Source organism: Pempheris klunzingeri, chromosome 14, assembly GCF_042242105.1.
Source record: "Pempheris klunzingeri isolate RE-2024b chromosome 14, fPemKlu1.hap1, whole genome shotgun sequence".
In the NCBI taxonomy this organism is placed as follows: domain Eukaryota; kingdom Metazoa; phylum Chordata; class Actinopteri; order Acropomatiformes; family Pempheridae; genus Pempheris; species Pempheris klunzingeri.
In genome coordinates this window covers 22,764,773-22,787,298 of record NC_092025.1, presented here as the reverse complement: position 1 = coordinate 22,787,298, position 22,526 = coordinate 22,764,773, and the positions used below count along the sequence as shown (strand labels likewise).

The 22,526-nt window shown below is 43.3% G+C and overlaps 1 protein-coding gene across 1 annotated transcript; it reads right to left on the bottom strand.

The window, feature by feature from the left end:
* Positions 1 to 494: 494 nt before the first annotated feature.
* tlcd3a (TLC domain containing 3A) lies at positions 495 to 22,335 on the bottom strand. Its single transcript, XM_070843841.1, has 5 exons — positions 22,137 to 22,335; positions 14,698 to 14,784; positions 9,774 to 9,993; positions 4,957 to 5,052; positions 495 to 1,367 (listed from the first exon to the last, which is right to left on the bottom strand). Exons 1-5 carry the CDS (start codon positions 22,256 to 22,258, stop codon positions 1,062 to 1,064), a joined length of 831 nt encoding a protein of 276 aa, XP_070699942.1. The 5' UTR covers positions 22,259 to 22,335; the 3' UTR covers positions 495 to 1,061.
* Between the last annotated feature and the right edge of the window lie 191 nt (positions 22,336 to 22,526).

Here is a 22,526-nt window from a genome sequence, read left to right as displayed (position 1 = left end):
GAACTTTGCACTATCAACCTAAAGTAAGAAGAAAAAAATAAAATCCAGCACGGAGTTGTTTTATGCCGCGTGTTTCATGACTTAATTCTGTGAAAATGAGGAGCGGTTACCACAGGAGCTAATCCCTTGTTGGTGCCACTGTTCTCCAACTCCGATGTTGGAGGATATTACCAGACTGCATTCCTGAAAATGTCAAACTTTGTAGTAGTTTCCCCAAATACATGAGTGCAGCGTTAATTCCTCCACTGCGCATGCAGAGCGAACACCACGTCGAAGGGGGTGAAGAATGTGGGGTTGTTGCCGCAAACTGATGTGCAAAGCTGAAGGAACGGTGAAGAAACTACAAACAAAATGAACAGCGGTGAGAAGTCAGAAACTATCACATTAACGGCCTCCTGACAAATGTAGCTGCTTTTAGCTCCCACATGTAGATGAGGTGACGTGTATTCCTTATAATCATTCCTACTAATACTGCCTGGAGTTGCATCGCACCCAAAACTATTCCCAGTCAGTGTGATTAGTGAACGGGTGGGAGAGGAAACGTAACTATCCGATACATTACAGCAAAATAATAAAAATAAATACAACCTGCTGTAACAGCTTCTTCTCACACACACTGTAACAGACCTTCCAAATCAGCAGAGGCTGTAAACACAGTAGGAGTTAGAGATAAGATGATGTCTCTGCACGGAGGCTCCTCTTCAGTTTCTGGTGCTTTTACTCCACCTTTTACTCTTTCTTCAGCGTTGTAAATGTTAACAGTCGCAGTGTAGCATTTCAACAAGATCCAGGCAAGAGCCAAATCCCAAAAAAACCCAAATCATCAAACTTCAGTAGCAGAATTAGATTGGTGGAGAGGTCCACTTAGGCAGCAGATTCGTAACAGAGGAGTTAAAGTGAGCGGAAAATGCCCAGGAGTTGTGGGACAAGAGCAGGCAGTCCTGGTGTACTACAGTACGATGGTGGGGTTCCAGATGTGTTTAGTCAAACTAGTGCCTTTGCAGAAGAAGTTGCATTAGTAGCTGAGTGTGCGGTTTGAGCGAGCAATCGTGAACTGGACATCAATCATCCTTGGAATTGTCAGTGACTACGGGCGCAGCGGTCGAGTCTGGCCCGCAGCTGCGCCGGTACAAGCGGTAGCCCTTTCGGCAAAGCAGGACGAACCAGTAGACCTGCGGCGCCAGGATGCACGAGTTGCCCAGGTTGGCGGACAGCGGCAGGTGGAAGGGCACGCTGTAGAGCGGGATGCCGTAGTGGCGGCCGTACACCCAGTACATGTAGGGGAAGAGGGCGATGCGGCACATGAAGAAGGTGAGCAGTACCATGGCGCCATTGATCTTGTGTAGAAAGCATTCCTGGAGGCTGAGCTGGTGGGGGAGACAGAGAAAAGAGGGAGGGGTAGAAAGAGGAAGTGAAGTAAAAAATATATTTTTTCCAAATTCCAGATCTGTTTCCCTGTGAAACGCTCAGTTATCTCTGGGTTCCTGGCAAATATTTGTAAAAACCTCATTAAAAAAAAACACTTTTGACAGTTAGCTTGTGGGTCGCAGTAGCAAGCAGAGCACTTTGATCAGAGGTCAGGTCAGAGGTGAGTGTTTTAGTCAGCAGAAACTACATTTGTAAAAGAGGGAGGTCAAGCTCTGATGTATTCAGTCCCCCACAGCTCCATATCGCTCCGTATTCACTAACATCAACATGCTAACATGGTAAAAGTTTCATTAGTTCATACTTATTAGTTTTTTGGTCTATAAAGTCTAGAAACCAGAAAATACTGGAATCAGAGAACATTCAAAATGGCTGATTGATTATCAAAATAGCTGGTGGTTAATTAAACTAATTGATTGATCGACTAATCATTGTAGCTCTATAGATAACACAGCAGAGACCCCACCCTGTCAGAGATTTGGATTCTAAGTGCCTGGACTTCCAACTGCTGTTGGTATCTCTTCACCATTGATCACAAAGTCACGCCAAACATCAGTAATCACATGTGAATCTTCTTATCTCCAGTGTGAGGGACTGTGGAAAGCCCTGGTCAACACAGTAGAGATCAATATGAGTGAACGCTGCTGTGCAGAGCAGTAAAGACGTGTGGTGGAGTCTCTGTTAGTGCTGATGTGGCCCAAAGGACTTCCTTTTGCTCTTTTTCTCTGCTGACACCAGATGTCAGCAGAGGCCCGAGAGCCCACGGTCCACTGATTTCACCGGCTACACAGCGAGGCACTTCTATTCTTAGATTACAGCTTTCCTACAACACGCAGCCTCTGACTGTACGGCACATACGTGCTTGAATGAAGGCTTGAACTGCGGCGGGCGGGCGGGCGGGCGGAGAGGCAGGGATGGCGAACGCCACCGTAGCTTTTTTAGCCGAATGCTACTGACTGACTGACTAATGTTTTTTTTTTTTTGGTGAGCCTTGCAGCTTAATTATTGATGGAACAGTGACAAGCTACATCCCAAATGAAATGGAGACACTGTGGTTTTTGATGATGTAAGGCACTGCACATCACCTGAGTAGGAAGTGCAGAAAAACAGGATGAATGACTTTCTGTTTCCCCGGCCGACAGCTGCAGCAGAGAAGCTAGATGGCTTCACTTCATACCAGAAATGCATGTATGTTTGCCACTTATCCACGTCTATCATGTTCACTGGTGGTTTTAAATGCACGGGTGGTGGCAGGTGACAGAGAACGGTCTCTATGACAACCTTTTTGTCAAAAAATATGCTCATGAAGCTTTATTTTATACCAACAAAGTGTCGTGTCAAACCCTAATGGACCTTTTCAGATTAGGCTGAGTGGGTTTATTCTAGTTTAAAACAGAGACAATAAATATAGTGCACCTTATTTCCATCTGTTGTCCCTGAATGTACATTACATAATAATAAAACTACATAAAAATGACAAATGCACTGCACACAACAGCATGTATTATAATATAGAAGATGAAAATGACACATTTAAACTAATCGGTTAAAACAAATACACAGAAGTAGGGAAACTAAACTTATCGAGCACAGTTTCTTTGTTGATGATCTAGTTTTAAAAGGGTCAGTGGAGCTAAACCACTCAGTATCTTATGAAATAAGTAAATGTTGGACATAAATAAAACATTTTCAAAGCTAAATAAGTTGGATTTTTCGATAATATTACAGTAGCAGAGCCTGTTTATTAATTTGTAGAGTGGTTGTACTGCTGTCGAACAGGCCTGGAGATGAGAGATGGCGCAGTAACATATCATCATATATGCACCTGTGTTTAATTACCAATAAATTATGTTTGATTTTTCCATGAAATGTACTGGTATGTATTGATTTTTAAATTCAATGGTTCTATATTATACAAAATGTACTTTTTAACATGGTGTACCTTGAGACCGCCTCACTATGAATAGCTGCTGCTATTTTTCAATAAATGTGTGTGAAAACACGCTGTTTAGATTTGGCTCCCTTTATGATGTCATAAGGGGATCATGTTGATCATGTGACCTCCTCCAGCCCCTCAGCAGGCTGACTGTCCGCCATCGTTCTTTCCTCTCCAACGCCAGCTCCCGCTAACACGAGGATGCTGAAGGCGAGAGCGAAGCACTTCTTCTTGTTTGGATTTAGAATGAACACATAAGAAAGTGTCATCAGCGTATATTTGTGTCTGAACACCAGCACAGATGATTGACAAGTCAGTGATGTAGAAGCTGAAGAGCTAAAGTCCTAAAATGGACCTAAAATAGTCGGGAAATGGCAGATAAATTAAAAAGGAAGCTGCTGTTTTGCTTGGCACTCATATAACTATTGAGGATCTTTGCATACGTGTCCTATTTGAGATGTTGATTGTGTGCTGGCACATTATCAGTATTTGGTTTTCAAGTGCAGCTTCCATCACAATAACATGTATACAATGTGTAGCACATGTTTAGCTTCCTGCTCTTGTACGACAGTGGCAGTTTTAACTCTTTAATTTCAGACTCCTTGATTTCAGACAAAACAACCACTTCTCATCGTGCTTCTCATTTTTAGCTGTGATGGTTGTTTGTTGGGTTAATTAGCTCTTAAACCGAAAACCCTGTAAATCAAACATCACCCTAAACTCAGATATAGTTGAGTGGGGACATACTGCACAGTGGTGTACTCTGTACCTTCACAAACCAATCTAGTTATTGATTATTGGCCTTAGAAGTGATGCTGGTTTACTTCTGTAGGCAGTAAGCTAGTTAGGTAAACATCAAGTGTTTGCAGACTACGTTAGAACGCCATGTTAAATTCCTCACACTCTTGCTTTTGTGTTTTCGGTTCCAAAACTCTTTATGATGCTCTTCAAGAATCAGCCTTATTACAGGCCCGTGGATACTGTCTCAGCATGTCGAGCCAGTATGCCATGATTGGACAACAGCTGCTTGCTTAGCAAACAGCTGTTCCCAACTTGGCTGCATGGTAGTTCATGGAAGACCATTTCCACCAATATAATGGGAAAACAGAGCCCACAAGTCATTATACTGAGAAACATTCTGGAAATAATGGCTTAGCATCTCAAAAACATGACTGAGTAGCTCTAAATAACAATTTATTGTCTCAAAATAACAACTTGCCATTTTGAAATAATGAGTTCAGAAAGTTTCTCATCATGACTTATGAGATCTTCTTCCATCCTCGGACTCTTTCAAGCCTGTGGCAGCTAATCTGTTGTTTTTTTGTTTTGTCTTGTCTGTAAAGCATCATTGGGTCTTATAAATTCAAGCTTTTATTATTATTATTATCTTTTTTAATCACATGGGCTCCATATTAGCTGACCTGCCTGACATGACAGTGACCTTATGATATTTCTACTGTCACTCCAATCTCATACTGTTAAACTCTTGGGCTTCGACATATCTTTAAATAAAAGGGGACAGCATACAGTTTATGACAGATGCATGACTTCCCGGTTTGTGTTTGGTGAACACACATGCGTGTGCGCCGTCTCACCTGAATAAGTATCTTCCCCAGAGAGACGAAGGGCGTGCTGAGCTCTGTTAGAAACAAGCAGCCGATGAAGAAATCCCCCTGTTCCCTTCTGAAGAACTGAGGAACAGACAAACAGAGCACACACAGAGTGAGCAAACAAACATACGCATGGAAAATAAAAAACCCACAACTGACACTCAAGGACAATTTCTGGAACAGTCTCACTGGAAATGTGCTAGAGGAGGCTTGGAAAGATAAGGGACAACATCAGGTTTGTAGACACACGACTGATCTGGATACATCTGGACTGAAAGTGCTGTTAGACGATATATATTATATAGATGTTAATCTTTGTATTCAATCAAAAAGGTTAAACTACTTTATGTAAATAAAATATTCTGTTCTATACATCCAATATTTCACTGATCTTCATCCATCACTTGACGCTAAAGCTCTCCACTTAAACGCTCCTAAGCTTGCAACATGCTTCCTATAGTTATTGGTCCACGTGAAGGTGTGTTTGATTAGATTAGATAGTAAACAAATACTTTTACAGAATATCTTATACAGTGTTTTGTCTGATATCTGCTGAGCGAGGGCGTCTGTGTGGATCCGTTATGGCAGAAAGCTTGGACGAGGTTTGGAGATCCTCTATCAGACCAACCAACAGCAGCACTTTAGAGGCTTGGTGCACCTGACAGATGTCACTGAAACAAAGCTTTAACCCAAAAATGAGGCTGTCGCTGTGATTATCTTTAATCTATGAAAACCAGACTGAACCTGCTCCTCTTTCAAAAATGACACCACCTAACACACATACTTATCAACAGGAAATTTCCCCTCAAACTGCCAATAAAGTGCAAACACCAGCAGTAGGCAGGGGAAACCTTCAAGTCACCCGATTTACATCAACACGTGATGGACAGTTAGTCAATAAGGTGCCATGTTATTAGTACAAATATTCATTTAAGACCTGTGTATTTAACTTAATATTTCCAGGCTTCTAAGAAAAGCCAATAATGTTTTGCAGGTTTATGGGAGCAGCTACAGCCCCTAAACCACTGATACACAAGTACCGAATAAACCGGATGTGGTCGTGTGACACTTCCAACTGTACGAGTTGAGGAGGATCACCTGAAAATGGCCTCTGTAGCCTCCAAACACAAGTCTGCATTCCTTAGTTTGCCCTTTGACCTTTGCCGAACCCTTCGTCACCATCACAGAGTATCTGTGAAAGCAGCCTAGATCACACCAATCTTGACTCCAATGCAAGAAGAAACTAGTAAATATGTACATTTTACTTCATTTTCCAATAAATACCTTCAAAAGTAAAGCAGAGTTTGGTTTGGTTTCTCTTTAGCAACGATGAAAGTACAAGCATGAACTGTACTCGTACACGTTTCAATGCTAAATTTGATTTAGGTGGATTAAATTTAAGACCTCCTTTCGCCGATACTAGCGGGATAATCTCTACAGTTTTTGTGCAAAGGCAGATGTCTCATTCTGCCGCGGCTTCAAGATTGCAGGATGGCCGGGGCGGTAGGAGGGAGTGATGTCCTGTACATAAGTAATGAATGAAGCTTTCAAATATTGACCAGCGGCACAGTGCTGAGCAGTTAGCGAGGCCATCCTAGAATAGGTGAGTCAGTCCAGATGGATAAAGAGACTCCAGACAAAAGACAAGCACTGTCTGGTAGCCTAGCTTGCTGTGTGCGGATGATGAATAAAGCATGAGTGGCTCCAGACGTGGCCTTGCCATCTGCCCATGAAAGAATGGCTGAGACCACAGAGGGGAACTTAACACCACGCCTAATGAACTACCTGGCTACCTCATCCCACCCCCACCTGCCATGGGCGTGTGTTACCTTTGTCTACGTACGTTCGAGATGCCGAACGAGGCGTAATTCCAACTGTACGCATGTTTTACCTCTCAAATACATTTCACCATTTCTACACACTGCTATGAGGCGTCTTAAACAAGCTAGTTTTCAGAGTTTATCCTGTAATTTTAATAGGAGATACGTCGAACATGTAACTGGCCTGAGCTGTGTGCCACAGCGCACTATTCTGATGCATGCTTTCACAATAAAGTGCATCTGTGGTTGCCTGTGTCTCATTTGAATTTTCCACTACATACATTAGCCTGTGTGCAAATAAGAGGCACTTACAACATGAGCCTCATGGTTAGCCACTAGCTAAAGAGGTTGACATGAACGCAACACCTTGCACCATCACTAAAAGCCTAAGGCTAAGACATAACGAGCAGGTTGTGTTCAGACAGGAAGTCCAGCTCTCTTCCAGCTCTTTCTGGGGTATTGTGGGTAATCCTCCTGGACGTAGACACCAGAAGACATCCTGAGCTAATGCCCGGCCCCTCTAAACTGGTTTAGATGCACTGGTTTCTCATTCTCCCTCTAAAGTTGAGCCCAAAAAACGTGACGCATCCAAACCACATTTTAGCCGCAGCCATATTTGTTTGATCAGGCCCAAACCTTGTGACTCTTTCTCTCCTCGTCATCTCAGAAAACCACTAAATAAGCACACTAGCTAAGTTCGTTATCAGGCTGAAATCAGTCTGATGGATTCCATCCTTATTTCTGAGTTAGTAGCTCATCTGGTAACTCAACATCAGGCTCAGCTGCCAATTTACTGTATTATCATCATCTGCCCTTTATGCTGATACAATAAGGTTATTTTCACAGATACTTTGACTTAGTACAGATAGAAGTAATACTATTAACGATGGCTCTGTTCCATTTTGGGTATCCAAGTAAGTCAGAAAAGACAAAACACAATGCTTGGACCCTTAAACTGGCAAATCTAAATGGAATGCAGCCATCACTTAATGTTATCAATAACAGTTGAGCTTTACCTCCTTAATTTTGTCAAAACATCTGCTGAGAAAAAAAACCTAGTCGTGACGGCAATCAATTAATCAACATTATCTACGCCCAATGGTTCAGTCTTTTCCTCCTGCATGTCACAGACTCAGTTTCCATCCATCTGTTCTTAATGGGCGTTTTTAATTTGTGCTGAAAAAGTGAAATGGAAACAGATTCAGCGAAATAAATCATGATATAAACGAAGCATGTGACTCTGTGTGGAGCCATGAGGAGACTGTGATCTTTGTTTAACTAGACACAACCGTTACATTGCTCTTTAAACCCACCAAACTCCATTGGCAAAACCAGCAATTTTACAAGGGACCTGCTGGTCCACCGCTGCTTAAATCGTTTAGCTTGTTGTGCTATTATAACACAAGCAAACTAACCAGTTGTGTTCTGTGAGGTAGAATTACAACTTAAAAATACCAAAGTTTTCCTTAAATGCCATATTTCCATCATGCTTTTCACTTTATAACCCGACCAACTGCATCTTGCACACATGCTTATTCATCACTGTTAAATGCTCGTTTATTACTTTGTCTTATTACCGGGACACGAATACACGAGTACGAGTACTCAGCTAGCTGCACCCTCTTCTTCTACAACACTGTAATGCCACCTGATGGGAGCATTAGCGCCATCAACTGCTCATCTCTGTAAACCAACTCCTAATATTTACATTTGCAACACCTGCGGGTGGAAACACGACAAAATTTGTATTTTCGTTTGCTGATTTTCTGAAAATTCAAATTCGTGCTCTCCCTGCTGAAATTGCACTGATGCGAACTTGGCTAACGCCCGGTTGCTTGATGGACAACTCTTCCAGCTCATGCATTAGCAGGGCAAGCCAGAGAGTCAGAAAGCTGATGAGTGAGGGAACAAGAGGAGCAACAGAGGGAGGGGTGGGGAGTTTAGAGAAAAGAGAAGATGACTGCAGCTGGAGCTGAATAATGTAGGGTAATGTGATCTCATATTGTCACTGACTGCCACTGCAAACAAAGGGCCGGGTTTCCACTGCACCTGGCCTGCTAACCTGGGATACCACTTGGAAAGGAGAGTGGCTAGTTACATGCTTCTGAAAAAAACCCATTAAAAACCATAAAAAACACTACGGTATGCTTTGAAAAATTTGGGAGGTAGGTTTAGTTGGTAAGTTTAGTTGATTTTCTCAATTAATCCATTTTGTTTTAGACAAACTGAATGATATAATATGATAAATGGACTGTATTTGTAAAGCACTACAATCACACCAAGTTCTAAAATTTACAAAAAACAGTCCAAAAGGCCCAAAGATATTCAGTTTACTATCAAAGAAAACAAAAGATGGAAAGAAAGGTCACATTTGTGAAGCTGGAGGAAGTGAATTTTCTTGAAAAATGGCTTCAACAATACAGATCAGCTTTTAATGTCAACTAATCGATTAATGGAGTTTTTATTTCAGCTCTTAAGTTCTGTAAAAAGGTAGAATCTCATCTAAATCACAGAATAAGGATAATGAATTTAATAGTAGCTTTACACAGCAAAATAATATTCTTATATTATTCTCATCTAACTAAAATGGAAGGAATCTCTTTGTGTCTGTCCTTTGATTTTCTTGACAGCCGATCATCTGATTGATTTCACACTAGACGGGTGAATCACTGAGGACCCAAAGAGCGCAGCGCCCAGTGTGAAGCCGTCCCGCTCTGATCTGACAAGCCACTTCACTAGCATGTATAAACGTAGTACACAGGTGTCACTGACACGCTTCGGACAGCCTCATAGATCCATGACAGCTGTGGTAAACAGCCGGTGCAGCGACACTAGTGATGCATCACCACCACTTTCATTCAGCTTTGATCTCAATCATTGGCCTCAACTAAAGACGACAAGAACATATCAATGGTGCCTCAATATCTCCCTCATTTTTCTCACCCCTCCCTCCCTCCCTCCCTCCCGCCCTCCCGTCCTCACCAGCGTGACAGGCAGCAGGATGGTGAGCAGGGCGATGTGGTGCAACACGAGCAGGAACTCTCTGCGGACGAAGGAGTTCACGGTCCTCAGTGAGTGCTGCTTGTAGTCCTCGTGCCCTTTGACGCGGAAGCGATAGAAGTGACTGAGGTACATGGCGAAGATGTCGTACGTCATGTAGGGAACGCCGTACCAGATGACAAAGTAGGTGGCCAGCCAGTGCCTGAGGAGCAACAAACAAAATAAAAAACACATGTAAACATTATCTGTAATCAACACTCGATTAATCACATTCAGATCGACATATCAATCAATAATCCTGCTATATTTTCATGTGTTTGCATCAAGCGGGAGCTGCTACAACTGAGCACAAGAAGAGAAGCGCAGGACGGCAGAAGGAACAACAACAACAAGACTGTGTGAGAACTGTGGAAACGCAGCGATGGATTCTGACGAAAACACTGTGGTTGTTCCTGTGGAGACGTTGTGAAGTCTGCTGTGTGGAAATGCGTTCGAGGACAATAATGACAGTCGGAGCGTTACTTTTCCAGCAGTGAGTTAAGCAACAGTTCTGTATTACTACTTAAAACGTCACAAAGAAAATGTAATATCAGTGATAACACACACACACACTCACACACACACAGACTCAGTGAACTGAGTTGGGAAGGTGGAAAAATAAAGTTTGCAAAACAGTGGATCATCTATTATGAAAGTAATCTCCCTTCATAAGTGGACTACGCCTCAGTCTTTTGGGGCATAGGCCACATCTGGCCGGAAATATTAGTTCAAAGGGAGCAGATGAGAGACTTATTGGATTATTCTTATTGGAAAATTCCATATATGTAAAAAAAAAAAAAAGCTTTTACCAGTAATGATCATATTCTGGGATGCAGACAGCTTAGGGGTAAAAGACGGGAGAGCGAGCACTGCGTGGATCAAGAAAACCTGCTAAGAATAGGGGGGTCTGAGGTGATGATTAAATGCATCAATTCGGCCGACAGAAGAGAAAATGACTCTTACAGGTTTGACGTGAATATCTATTGTATCAGCAGGTTAAATCAAATGTGCATAGAGACATTACACCTCATACCTAAAGCCTGTACGAGACACAACAAGACAGGAAAATATGTTTAAAAATATTAAATATTTAAAAGTATTATTGAATTTATCTATTATCATTATCATTAAAGTCTTCCACTGCATTATGGGAGACGGTTATCAGTGTTCAGGCACAGCAGCCAAGCTAAAGATCACGTTTGTGCTTATATCATAATATACTCTAATTCAAATGTACCCTAAGTTGATGTTTAACTCTACTACCTTTGCCCCCTGTCTCAGGATTGCACACTTTTTATCCTCCACTGTCCAAAGTCTCGCTCTCTTCAGCGCCTTTTTTATCTGATTTTATTTTCAGAAGTTAATATGAAGGACAAACACAAAGCCACAGTTAACTATTCCTGCTGCCGCTTCCACACTGTGGTCGGGAGGCTCGGCGGAGACTTTGTTTTCCATCGAGGGCCGAAGCCGGAGGGTTACATCCCTCTTTTTACCCAGCAGCTGAGAAGCTAGACACAGAAACTGTCCTGGGGGGTCGTCCTCCCCTCTCTCTCCTCTCTCTCAACCACACACTCAACACGCTCACACTGCACAGGGAACTATTCCTTAAAGGTGCTCTCACGACACCCAAACATTTTTACACAGCTCTTCAAACACTGGACAAGAACTCCCTTGATTATGGAACCTAACGATTATGTAAAACGGTAGCGGTCAGCTCAAACAGTCGCGATCAGGCGGTTCATGAACTCATCATATCCTGTTTTGAACTCAAAATGGCAGCTTGCATCTCATATTGACGGTTCTGCCTGCAAGAATCCATCCATCCATCCAGTCATTGTCTACGGCTTGTCCTTAAGGGCTGCAGCCTGAGCATCTCATTTATTTTACTTGTTTATTTGAAACTCCTGTGAATGAACATCAGTATAGAAACACTAGATGTTAGCAACATGACTCATGAATACATACTTAAACCACTAAACATTCAAACTTCAAAAGGGGCCATCTGACAGTCAAGGATGAGTTAGGGTTCATTAATGATTAAGTAGTAGATGGTAAACTGAATGACCTTTAGTTTCATACGAAGCACACACACACACACAGACACTCACTTAACCTAAATGCCTTGCCTCTCTAGCGCGAGCACGCCGAGGCTTTAAGGCAGGCTTATGTAAGTACAGTCTAATAAACAACTTGGATGGCTGCAGCGCTCTAATGAGCACCGATTACAGTGATGGTTAATTATGTGGACAGAATGGAGTAAAGCTGCAGGGCAGAGCCGAGCTACTGACCTCTGACCTCTGACTGGGCTCTTCGGCTCTTAAGGTCAGCGCATGGAGATTAAGAGCAGTAAGGCACAACAAACAGCTCAGGATGAGCGAAGGCTGCATGAGTCGATTTAGTGCATTAAGGGCACACGCATAGAAACATATAAACAGTAACAACATCAAAACTACCCCTTCATTGTAGCCCCTACAGTAGCCTTGTACAAGGGTACTTTTTTTATTCCAGTAGTACTGAAAAACATTACTGTGAAGACGCCACACTATCTAAAGAATAATTCCTCTTTGTTACAGTTTATTTTGAGGCTTTAGGCGTCATTTCCTTTGGTTAAAACGACGTTATATTCACCAAAGTTAATCGCTAATATCTGGAAACACGACAACATCGATAAAACAAAGCCGGTGGAGCAAAAAATGCAAGCAGTCAGGCTGTCAGACAGGTTTAGGCCATATTATTAAAACTACTTTAACTGGGGATAAAATGAAAAGACAATTATTAGTATATAGATATATTGGTGTCAATGTATAATACATGTCAGCAGGTAAGAAAAAAAAATGGCAATAAAGACATAGGTGCTGTATGTTTGAGGTATTTTTGAAACAGTGTGTGTTTAAACAGTAAAATGAGCTGCTAAGTGCTAAGTCACATGAGAAAAATGAATTAAAGGGGAGAAAAGTAAAACAAATGAATATTAGTGATGTACTGTCCATCACATCAGTACAGAAAGTACATTAGGTTCAATTAAAACAGGAGGTCTGTTGTGGTCTTGTTCCATCCAACAGATCCCAGATATTACCAATATTTTACCTGAGAGGAATAAAGGCAAAAAGGCCCAAGTTGTAATAAACCAGAATTTTCAGTTTAGCAATAAGACACCAAAATCAGCAGTGTGCTCCATACGACCACGTTGTAAGCCAAAGTGTCAGGATGCAGCACATTATCTCATTTATAGCAAAGACTGGGTGAAAAAAAGTGTGAAACTTTCCTTTAATTCTGCAAAAATGAATCTATTCAAGGGTAGTCCTGCCTCCACATCAGCCTCCTGGCAGCAAGCTAGTGTTAGCGTAGCATTAGCCTCCCCGTGCAGTTCAGGAAAGTGTGTCTGAGGCTAAGCTAATGCTAGCCGTCACCGTTTCCACTCGAGTCAGAACAAATTCTCAATTTAAAACAATTCTCGATTCAGACCCTGTTTTTCAATGAATGAATTAAAAAAAAAACGTCCACTGAAACAATATGAAACACAACTGCCAATAAAGATAAACGATCCAAACTGAATGATGATGCATCTTCCAGTCTGCGGCCTGTATGTGAATAACAAGATGAGCAGCTCCGTGTTATTTACTGTTATTTACAGCTTCAGGGCTGCACCGTTAGCTCCAGACGCTGAGCGGGCGCAGGGTGTCTGAGGTGAAACAGACGGAGCGCCGAGGTATTTCCTCCCCCTCAGAGTTGGTTTGATGCTGCAGTGTGTGTCAGTCAGCTGATCGCCTCTCCGCTCCTCTAACATTAGTCTCTGGGTGACAGTGCTGTGGCTGATTATTCGTTATTATAATTATTTAGCCATTATATCAAAATGTTTGACGTTTGTGAAGTTGCAGCAGGGAAGAATCAGGGTTTCTTGTGTGAATCACCACTCCTGGTTTTCACAAGATCGGAGGTCCTACTGCAAAACGTTGCAAAAGTTAGTGCAACTGAGGCAATGAAGGCTAAATGAAGTGACAGATTGTGATGGCGTATTAGAGTATTCATGGGTCTGACTCTGGAGCATGTGTCTGATAAGCTCCAGGCCTCACGCACGTAACAGGACAGCAGAACTGAGCAGCGTTGTGGAGGAATTAAGCCCTGTGGGCGGAGGGGAGGGGGCGGCGGAGATTAGCAGCCTCAAACTGGGCCTGGCCGGGCCGGGCCGGGCTACTGACTCTGGAGGATTAATAGGCTAGCATTAGCTTAGCCTCACACACACGTTCCTGAACTGCTCGGGGAGGCTAACGCTACGCTAACACTAGCTTCCTGATGTGGAGGCAGGGCTCGGACTACAGCAGCTAGCTGAGTGAAGCTAGAGAGGACTACCCTTGAATAAAATATAGAGGAAAACATTTATTTTTGTAGAAATAAAAGGAAAGTTTCGCGCTTTTTCACCCAGACTTTGCTACAAATGAGAAGTACAACCACTGTGCTGCACCTTCTCAATCAACATCAACCCAGTCTGATGGGGTAAAGCTAAATATGATGAAACTAGAAACCTCTAAAACGGATAAAGCAGCGCAGTACAATTGTTTTCTTCTTCTGGGATATTTAGGGCAGCCTAAACCCAGGAAGCTCGTGTCCACACTAGTCCACACTGTAGAGATCAGACTGCTAAAAACACCTGCAAATGCACGTGTCAACATTTTTTTATTCAAATGTTATCACAGTGACACTGAACTGTGTAAATAAAGGTTTTATTTCACTCCCTCTCTCCATTCACTCTCTAGCTCACTCGACCAACCTCTAAACATAACTATTCTTTCATAAACTAGACCATGTGACGTGGCCGTGATTGGTGCAGGTAAGAAAAATAAATAGGATCAATGAGGTGAAGTCTGACCTCTCGCTGATGACGTTCCCCCGGCACGATGACACAACGATGACTCCTGCCGTGGTTGCCATGATGGCGTGGATGGAGGACACCAGTCTGAGAAGGAGACAGAAACGTTAAAACAGTGAGAGACAAAGGTCTTCGCGAACATTCATTCTGATTATTTGTACAGACATTGACGACTCTCAGAGACTCTAGTCATCCCCTGGAGGTGGACATATGTGCCATTGAATGAAACTTCTTGAAAACTAAGGGACGGATGAACTGAAACACTGTACCTCTGATGATCCCTTAACTTTCCTGAACAAATGACATTCCCATCCCTGTGTTAAACACTAATTAGCAAATGCTAACTATGGCACATGGTAATTTGACTGCACTTTATTCACACGTTTTACCCTTTAACACTACATTTACTCAAGCATACACTAACGGGGTCGCTAGTCTGCCGTCAGGAAGATCCCAACATGCGTGACACAAACATACATTCACATTCACACAGCTTCGGGCTGAACTAAGATGGTAAACAATGTGCCTGCTCTATGCTAACTATGTATGTTCACACCGTAAACTAAGATGCTGAACACAGTAAACATTATGCCCGCTAAACATCACATGATAGCATCATCTTTGTGAGCATGCTAGCATGCTGACATTAGCACATAGCTCAGAGCAGCGCCCTGCCTAAAAATAGCCCCACAGAGCAGCTATTATAGCTGCAGACTGTAGCCTCTTAGTCTGCTTTTATTGCTTGTGAAATATCTTTTTAAGTTATCCTCTCTGCTTTTATTATACGGGTATTTATATCTTTTGTAAGGGCTTCGACGCTGCAGCTGAGTTCGTTCTATAACATCAACTCCACTCGTTCCCATCATTTCACTTTAAAAGGGATCTAGTTTTTCTCTTCTTAACACAAATACGGTTAAGCTCAGAAAACGTAGCCGTCCGTCTTGCCATGGGAGTGAATGTTGGGTGTTCCTCACCTGGAAAAAGCCTTGATTTATAAATTATGACTGCGACACTTTGCTGGAAATCCAATTTCATGTTTTATCTCTGATCTCTGGGTGTTAAAAAACCAAGAGGACCAACTGATATCTGATATGAAATCAAAGGCAGATTATTAGGTGAGTATACCACATTGGTTTCACCCAAGATATGACATATTTTAGTTCGTCGGCCTATCCGTGTGATCGATAGCTGTACGATCAAGGTAAATCCTGTAGGGGTTCCCTTCAGGTGAACTACGACAGCTGCCAGACCTGCAAGTTCAGTGCACCATCATGGGATTAGCAGTGCTTGGCCTCGACTTTCCTCGTCTATAAACAGACCTGTGACACAGGAGAACTTGGTACATCTCTATTTGAAGTGTCACTGTGTTAGACAGGCGTGCATAACATCTTAAGAGTGTACACACACACACACACACACACACACACACACACACACACACACACACACACACACACACACACACACACACACACACACACACACAAGTCATGAACTTGTGAGATCTACTAAACAGTAACTTGCATGTTAAAAGACAATAAATGGAGAAGAAAAGGTGTTGAGACGCTCTGAGTGTTCAGTTTATTACTGATTTTGGTTCCACAGAGTTAATTCTTTGGCCATTTTAAAACAGGACGTTGGATTATATCACCAATTTGTTCAAACTATGAATGGCCGCTTCTGCTCTGACAGGCTCCCTCCCTGGCTCTTCTCCAACTTGGCAGCAGTGACAGTAAGCTGCTTTGAAATCAGAAAACATGTAATTCATTCCCCAACACTCGGTGCAGCCAGAAGAGACAGTCACCCCTTTAAAACACGCCGCCGCGTTTAAATGGTTCAGCTTTGCTCAGCACCTTGTGGGTCTGGTCTACATCACCACCTACTCATCACCGCCTACAGCAACCAGCGCAGGCAAACACAGGTTACCTTGTGAAACTGCATCTAGAGCGACAATTACTCAGCCCTCCCTCATTATAGATGAGAGGCTTGTGTGGGCTCAAAAGAAAACTTATTTTGAGTTTAAGCATGATTTTTTTTTTAAGCCTCGTTGGGGATTAATACTATACTGGGAAAGTACTGAACACATGTGACATACATAAATAATGCAGATAAACTACCCAATGGGACTGTGCTCCTGATGATACACTTTTCAGAAAGGAGAAAGGGATTATGGGAGGAATTGTGGGGTTTTGAAAGTCTAGATTCAGTCAAAAATACGATAATTAATTTTAAATACTGATATTTAGGTGGATGATTCCTAACGTGACCACTGAAAAGCCAGATTCTGCCTTTGACTGACTGGTCCCTGACATGGTATCTCCAAAAAAACAACAAATGAATTGTCAAAATTATCTTCTCTACACAAGAAGTATGCAAATCTAATTCAGATTGGGCAGCTTATCCTCAACAGAGCACACATGGGTTCTGAAAATAGCTAAACTGACAGCATGTAGTTTGTCGGTCCCGAAATTATTTTTAAAAAAAAGCATCTGAAGTCCAAAAGACCCAAAATACCTTTAACTCTTCCTGCATTTCGCCGCTCGCTCACACAAACAGTCTGCCTCAAAACAACAAATGTCTCTCCTGTGATGAAATAACGCACCATGTGATCGGAGCCGATGGCAAATCCCCATGGATCCACTCAGGTTTTGGACATATTGTCACAAAGCCCGCAACCCTCGCCAACATAACTGGACCCTACCCAGATCAGATTAGATTAGATTGGGTATCATTTGGGCCCAGCCAGACTCAGGTCCTGGGTCGGGTTTCAGTTAGTAAGAACCAAGAGGATCTGTGAAGTCCCCCGACGCAGGAAAAGCTCAGTCGTGGTGTAAGTAATGACTAGTTTTACCACCGCGGCCAATAAAGACCGCTTTCTTTCTCTGTTAACGAGTTATAGCGTGCTGCAAATGGCAGGATCGAGAAACAAAGAGTGTATTTGTGTGGTTTCCTTCTTGAACCTGCTGCCACCTCTCACCAATCTCCATGGGAATGCGGCCATGACACCGGCATCGGCTAGGCAACGAAGGTCACGTGATTGGCAACTACAAAACGACAGGCCTGAGCTGGAAAAGACAAACTGGCCTCTCTCTCTCTCTCTCTCTCTCTCTCTCCTTCCCCTACAAACTCTACCCCACACACACACACTTTACCCCCACGCCTCGCTGCCTTCTAGGGCTGTATGGCCGCATACTCCATCACAAGACCCAGATTTTACACAGCTCATTCATTGTGTGTCCGCCAATAACCCCCTCCCTCTCTCTCGCTCTCTGCTGATGAAAGGTTGAGGTTGACGGGGTGAGGAGCGTGCGGAGGGGAAAAAGGGAAGAATGCCTCGCTGCCTTGTTCGGCAATGTTGTCTTTTCTGTCCTGCCGTGTCAGGCCAGCGAGCAACCTCGGCTTCCCTTTCACTACAACCAAGTCTTCCTCCTGACTGTGCCGTTATGCACGCACCACTTGCTCTTTCATGTTCTGTCACACACACAGTGTCTGACAGTCAGGAGAGGTGTTTTCTTGCTCCTCCAGTAAATGGGCTACGTAATCTGTAGTTTCACTGGCGCTGCAGCAGAGCGAAAGAAAAAGTGACAGCAGAGGCCAAAAAAAAAAAAAGAAGAAGAAGAAGAAAAAAGAGAGCAAACAGGGTTGAGAGCATTTCGTGGCGACTCTCTCCCCATCACTACCTCTCCGTCGCACAAACGGGTGCAGCTACAGCACCGACTGGATTATTCCTTAACCAGTTTGGTAAACAAACTGTTAATCAATAACACGATTACTTGTTTAAATACAAACTGCTTCCAGTGTGACAACTTTCTGAAACTGATAACTCAAGCAGTTTGGCCTCTGATCCGATTTTCTTTCACAACTACCCGTCATTTCATGGACTAAACAATTAATCACCTATCGATTGATTAACCAGTCAGCAGTGCCAGTTAAAGGTGGGTAAACTAGTCGGTGGTCATCACGAGGTAAAGATCCATCAATATCAAGAAGAATCTACATATTTCTAGAAAGGTAATTCCCTCATCAACCTCACAGCACCACTTTATTATGTAATTACATTTCCCTATAATTACTTCTGAGAAATGAACTGTTTAACCCAGTGGTAATATTTATGGTTATACAAGGTTCCATTAATGGTAATCAGAGTCATTATCCTGGACATCTAACTTACTGCGTTCTTGAAGTAAATTTATTTCATATTTATTATTTGCTGGTGACCAACCGTACGAGCTAACTGTGCAGCAGAGGCCTCACAATAAGTCCTCACAATAAGAACAATGCTGCGGTATTAAACTTTAAAAAGGCGCACGGTAACCGTGGCCATGAGACTCTTAAGCTGAGAGTGTGTGCCTGGCGACGTTGAGCTCTGTAATCCTTCATGAAGTCAACCGTTTTCCTTTTAAGTTGGTTAAAGGTTTCATCCGGTGCAAGGTGCAGATCACTGATTTCGCACATCTTCTCATTTTTGGGTGCAAAGGTCTGATTACGTCGCTGGTCTTTTTTGTCAGTTTGGTCGTCTTTGCTGACGCTTATTACTCACTTCTCTCTTTTCCAAACACACTGGACATGTTTAGGGAAGTTTTCCCCAAGGGGCAGACTGAGTTGATATGGAGGTCTGTCAAGTAAGCAACGATATTTAGTTGTTTTCACCTCGTTCAAGCTTCTCGGTGCTGAGATGTTGCTGCTTTTCGCTAATTTGCCAGATAGTAAAGTGAAAATCTTTGGATTTCTGTTGCACAAAAAAAAGGCCGTAATGCAAATAACATAACACACGACACACATGATAAACTCAAACACCCTGGACTTCAATCAAGTGTCGCCCTCACACCTACATTTATATATATGAGTCGTAGCGAAGTTGCTTGACTTTAGAGTCTCAGTTCACAGTAACAGCAGTTACAGACTTTCTTCGCTGCCTCTAAACCACTGTTTGTGTGTGGATTATCTGTTTCTGTGCTGACTGAGGATTATTCTCACGTCTTATTCAACAGTTTGCTGTCTGAATGAACGCAGAATGTTATTTGCAAACTGTATAATCTCCATTTCACTCCGTTAAAACACCAACGCGGCTCAACATGACACCGGATATCAGCACAACCTAGCTTAGCTGATGATAAACTCTGAATAGAAACTGCAGCAGCTTTTGAAAAAAAACTGAATGACAAAGTCAAAATAAGGTTTTGCATACAACAGATTACTCCTCATACTCATTAACCCGTGAAAGCAAAGTTTAAAGGCAAAAACAATGTACAAAACTAAACGCTAATCTCAGGGTTTTTATCTTATCTGCTTCATAAATGTACAGAGACAAAAAGGAAGGAGGCCAGAGAGAGTCTCTATAATACTCACTGTATTTTATATTGAATGTAGCATCTTATGGACATCGCAGGTGAGACGAACAGCCCCACCCGACCTTCTGACAGCGGTTTTAAGCTAGCACGTCTTTAGCCAGCGGGACGTGCATTTCAAGCAAAAATACTATTCGATAGTCACTGTGAGCCACCCCCACCTCCCTCCTGCGCACGCAAGATAAGATAAGGTAAGATATTCCTTTATTTTTCCCACGACGGGGAAATTTACAGTGTCAGAGCTAAGCTACATGGCTAAGCTACATGGCTAAGCTACAGAGCTAAGCTACATGGCTAAGCTACAGAGCTAAGCTACAGGGCTACACTACAGAGCTAAGCTACATGGCTAAGCTACAGAGCTAAGCTACAGAGCTAAGCTACATGGCTACACTACAGAGCTAAGCTACATGGCTAAGCTACAGAGCTAAGCTACAGGGCTAAGCTACAGGGCTAAGCTACAGGGCTAAACTACAGGGCTAAATTACAGGGCTAAGCTACAGAACTACGCTACAGAGCTAAGCTACAGGGCTACGCTACAGGGTTAAGCTACATGGCTAAGCTACAGGGCTAAATTACAGAGCTAAGCTACAGGGCTAAGCTACAGGGCTAAGCTACAGGGCTAAGCTACAGGGCTAAGCTAACCCGGCTTGTACTCGAGGCTGCTTCTCGATATCGTCTGATTGCAGGAAAATTAAATGAAAACTGAGATATCAACCTGCTGCTCGGGACGGGCGGCCTACCAGGCGCTGGTAAAAACAAAATAAGGTGATAGTCTCATAAACTATTCAGTCTTTTATGATAACATTGGAAAGAATCATGGCCCATCCATACTGAAACTAAAGCTATAATCCTCCTCATTCCCCTAAACTTATTACAAATACAGCAGCATGACCCACAAAGAAATACAGAATTTCTCCGTGCCTGAATATTGTGTCTGTGAAGAAAACAGCGCCCTCTAGTCCGGCTGCGATAAACGAACTCCCCACTGAGCCAAGCAGGCCCGTTCTCCCCTAGAACATCATATGTCCCACGTGAGCCTCAGGTTGCTGCTAACTACCGTGTGTCACGCTTCACCACATGTATTTAACTGGAAGAGGAAACTGGTCCGGCACAATCAGAGGCACCAGCACGACCCACGCTTCAGGACCTGTGTGACAGAGCACAGTCGAACTCAGAGGCCCGGGTTAGTGGTGATCCAGCAGTGTGACATCCCCACCACCATCACCTCCTCCACCTCCTCCACCTCCATCACCTCCTCTGAAGCGTGGACTCCTGATGAGCATTGGTAAATTAGTAGAAGCGTTTTTTCAGGAGTGGAGTTCAGTGTTTTCCAGCACATAGCTAACTCAGCAGTCGGCCCTGACCGGAGCTCAGAGGAGGATTAGCAGGAGTGACAGCGTACAAATGAGCATTGAACTGAGCCGTGCACATGTGAGCAAGTCACACTGACCCACACACACACACACACACAAACTATATTAATTATTACTAGTTTGCAACTCAATCCCCATGACTGATTAGGCTGCAGATTTCTCATAACACTGAGGTTTGTTCACATGTGTGAAAAATGTCAATCCCTCATGAGGCCTCTGGTCTTGCAGGCTTTTTTTAATGATGTCTCAGACTTCTTCAATGAACCGTCATGAAAACATGCATGTAGGCAGGACCTCTGGGTGCATGATTATACGCCTATGAAAGACCTATTTCCTACACACACACTGATAGATATAAAGGGTTTATTTGCATGTCCACCATGCCTCATTGTGCACTCATGCTTTGGTATTTTTCAGTCCTCTATGGGATCATTCTTGCATTTCTATCCTCCCACAGGGACCCACTGCTCTGCTGGGATATTTGCAAATCATCACTACTGACAGAACAAGAAGGAGACAGCAGAATATCACACCACACAGAATAGCAAATGAGACTTTTCGTGATAAATATATATATATATAAATATATATTTAGAATAACAGCACATGATGCTAGCTGCATGACTAGCTGTAAGCCTCCATGCATGCTCGGAGGATGAGTGTGAGCTCAGTGCATGGAGTTATCCAGAGAGTGAAGTGGTGAATTTAGCAGGTTTACCTCTCGCTGACCAGCACCACGTCGGCATCGCTCCAGTGTCTGAACACGCACGGCAGGATCCTCCTGAAGGCGAAGAACAGACCGGGGAAAACTACGGCGCCACAAGCTAAAACTTGCAACATCCTGCCTCTAATGTTTGTGCCTCTTATAAAACCTGCCTGCAGACCTGGCTCTCTCTCTCTCTCCCTCTCTCTCTCTCTCTCTCCCTCTCTCTCTCTCTGCGTCCCCCTCCGCGAGTTTCTCCCGTCTACACGCGGCGGTGAGGCATGTTCACGAGGCCGGTGGTGGTGGCGGTGGTAGGGTGGCGGTGGTGGTGGAGGTGGTGGAGGGGTGGGGGGGGGTCGGTCGGTGTTTTTCACCGGGATCGGTCCACCATCCGCACGCACACAC

What these genes read in the sequence shown, in the direction of transcription:
- tlcd3a (XM_070843841.1), bottom strand. Translation starts at nt 22,258, where the DNA reads ATGTTGCAAGTTTTAGCTTGTGGCGCCGTAGTTTTCCCCGGTCTGTTC. An exon ending in GTGGTGCTGGTCAGCGAGAG is followed by an intron (nt 14,785 to 22,136) that starts GTAAACCTGCTA and finishes TCTCCTTCTCAG; the next exon opens with ACTGGTGTCCTCCATCCACG. An exon ending in TGGGGAAGATACTTATTCAG is followed by an intron (nt 1,368 to 4,956) that starts GTGAGACGGCGC and finishes CTCCCCCACCAG; the next exon opens with CTCAGCCTCCAGGAATGCTT.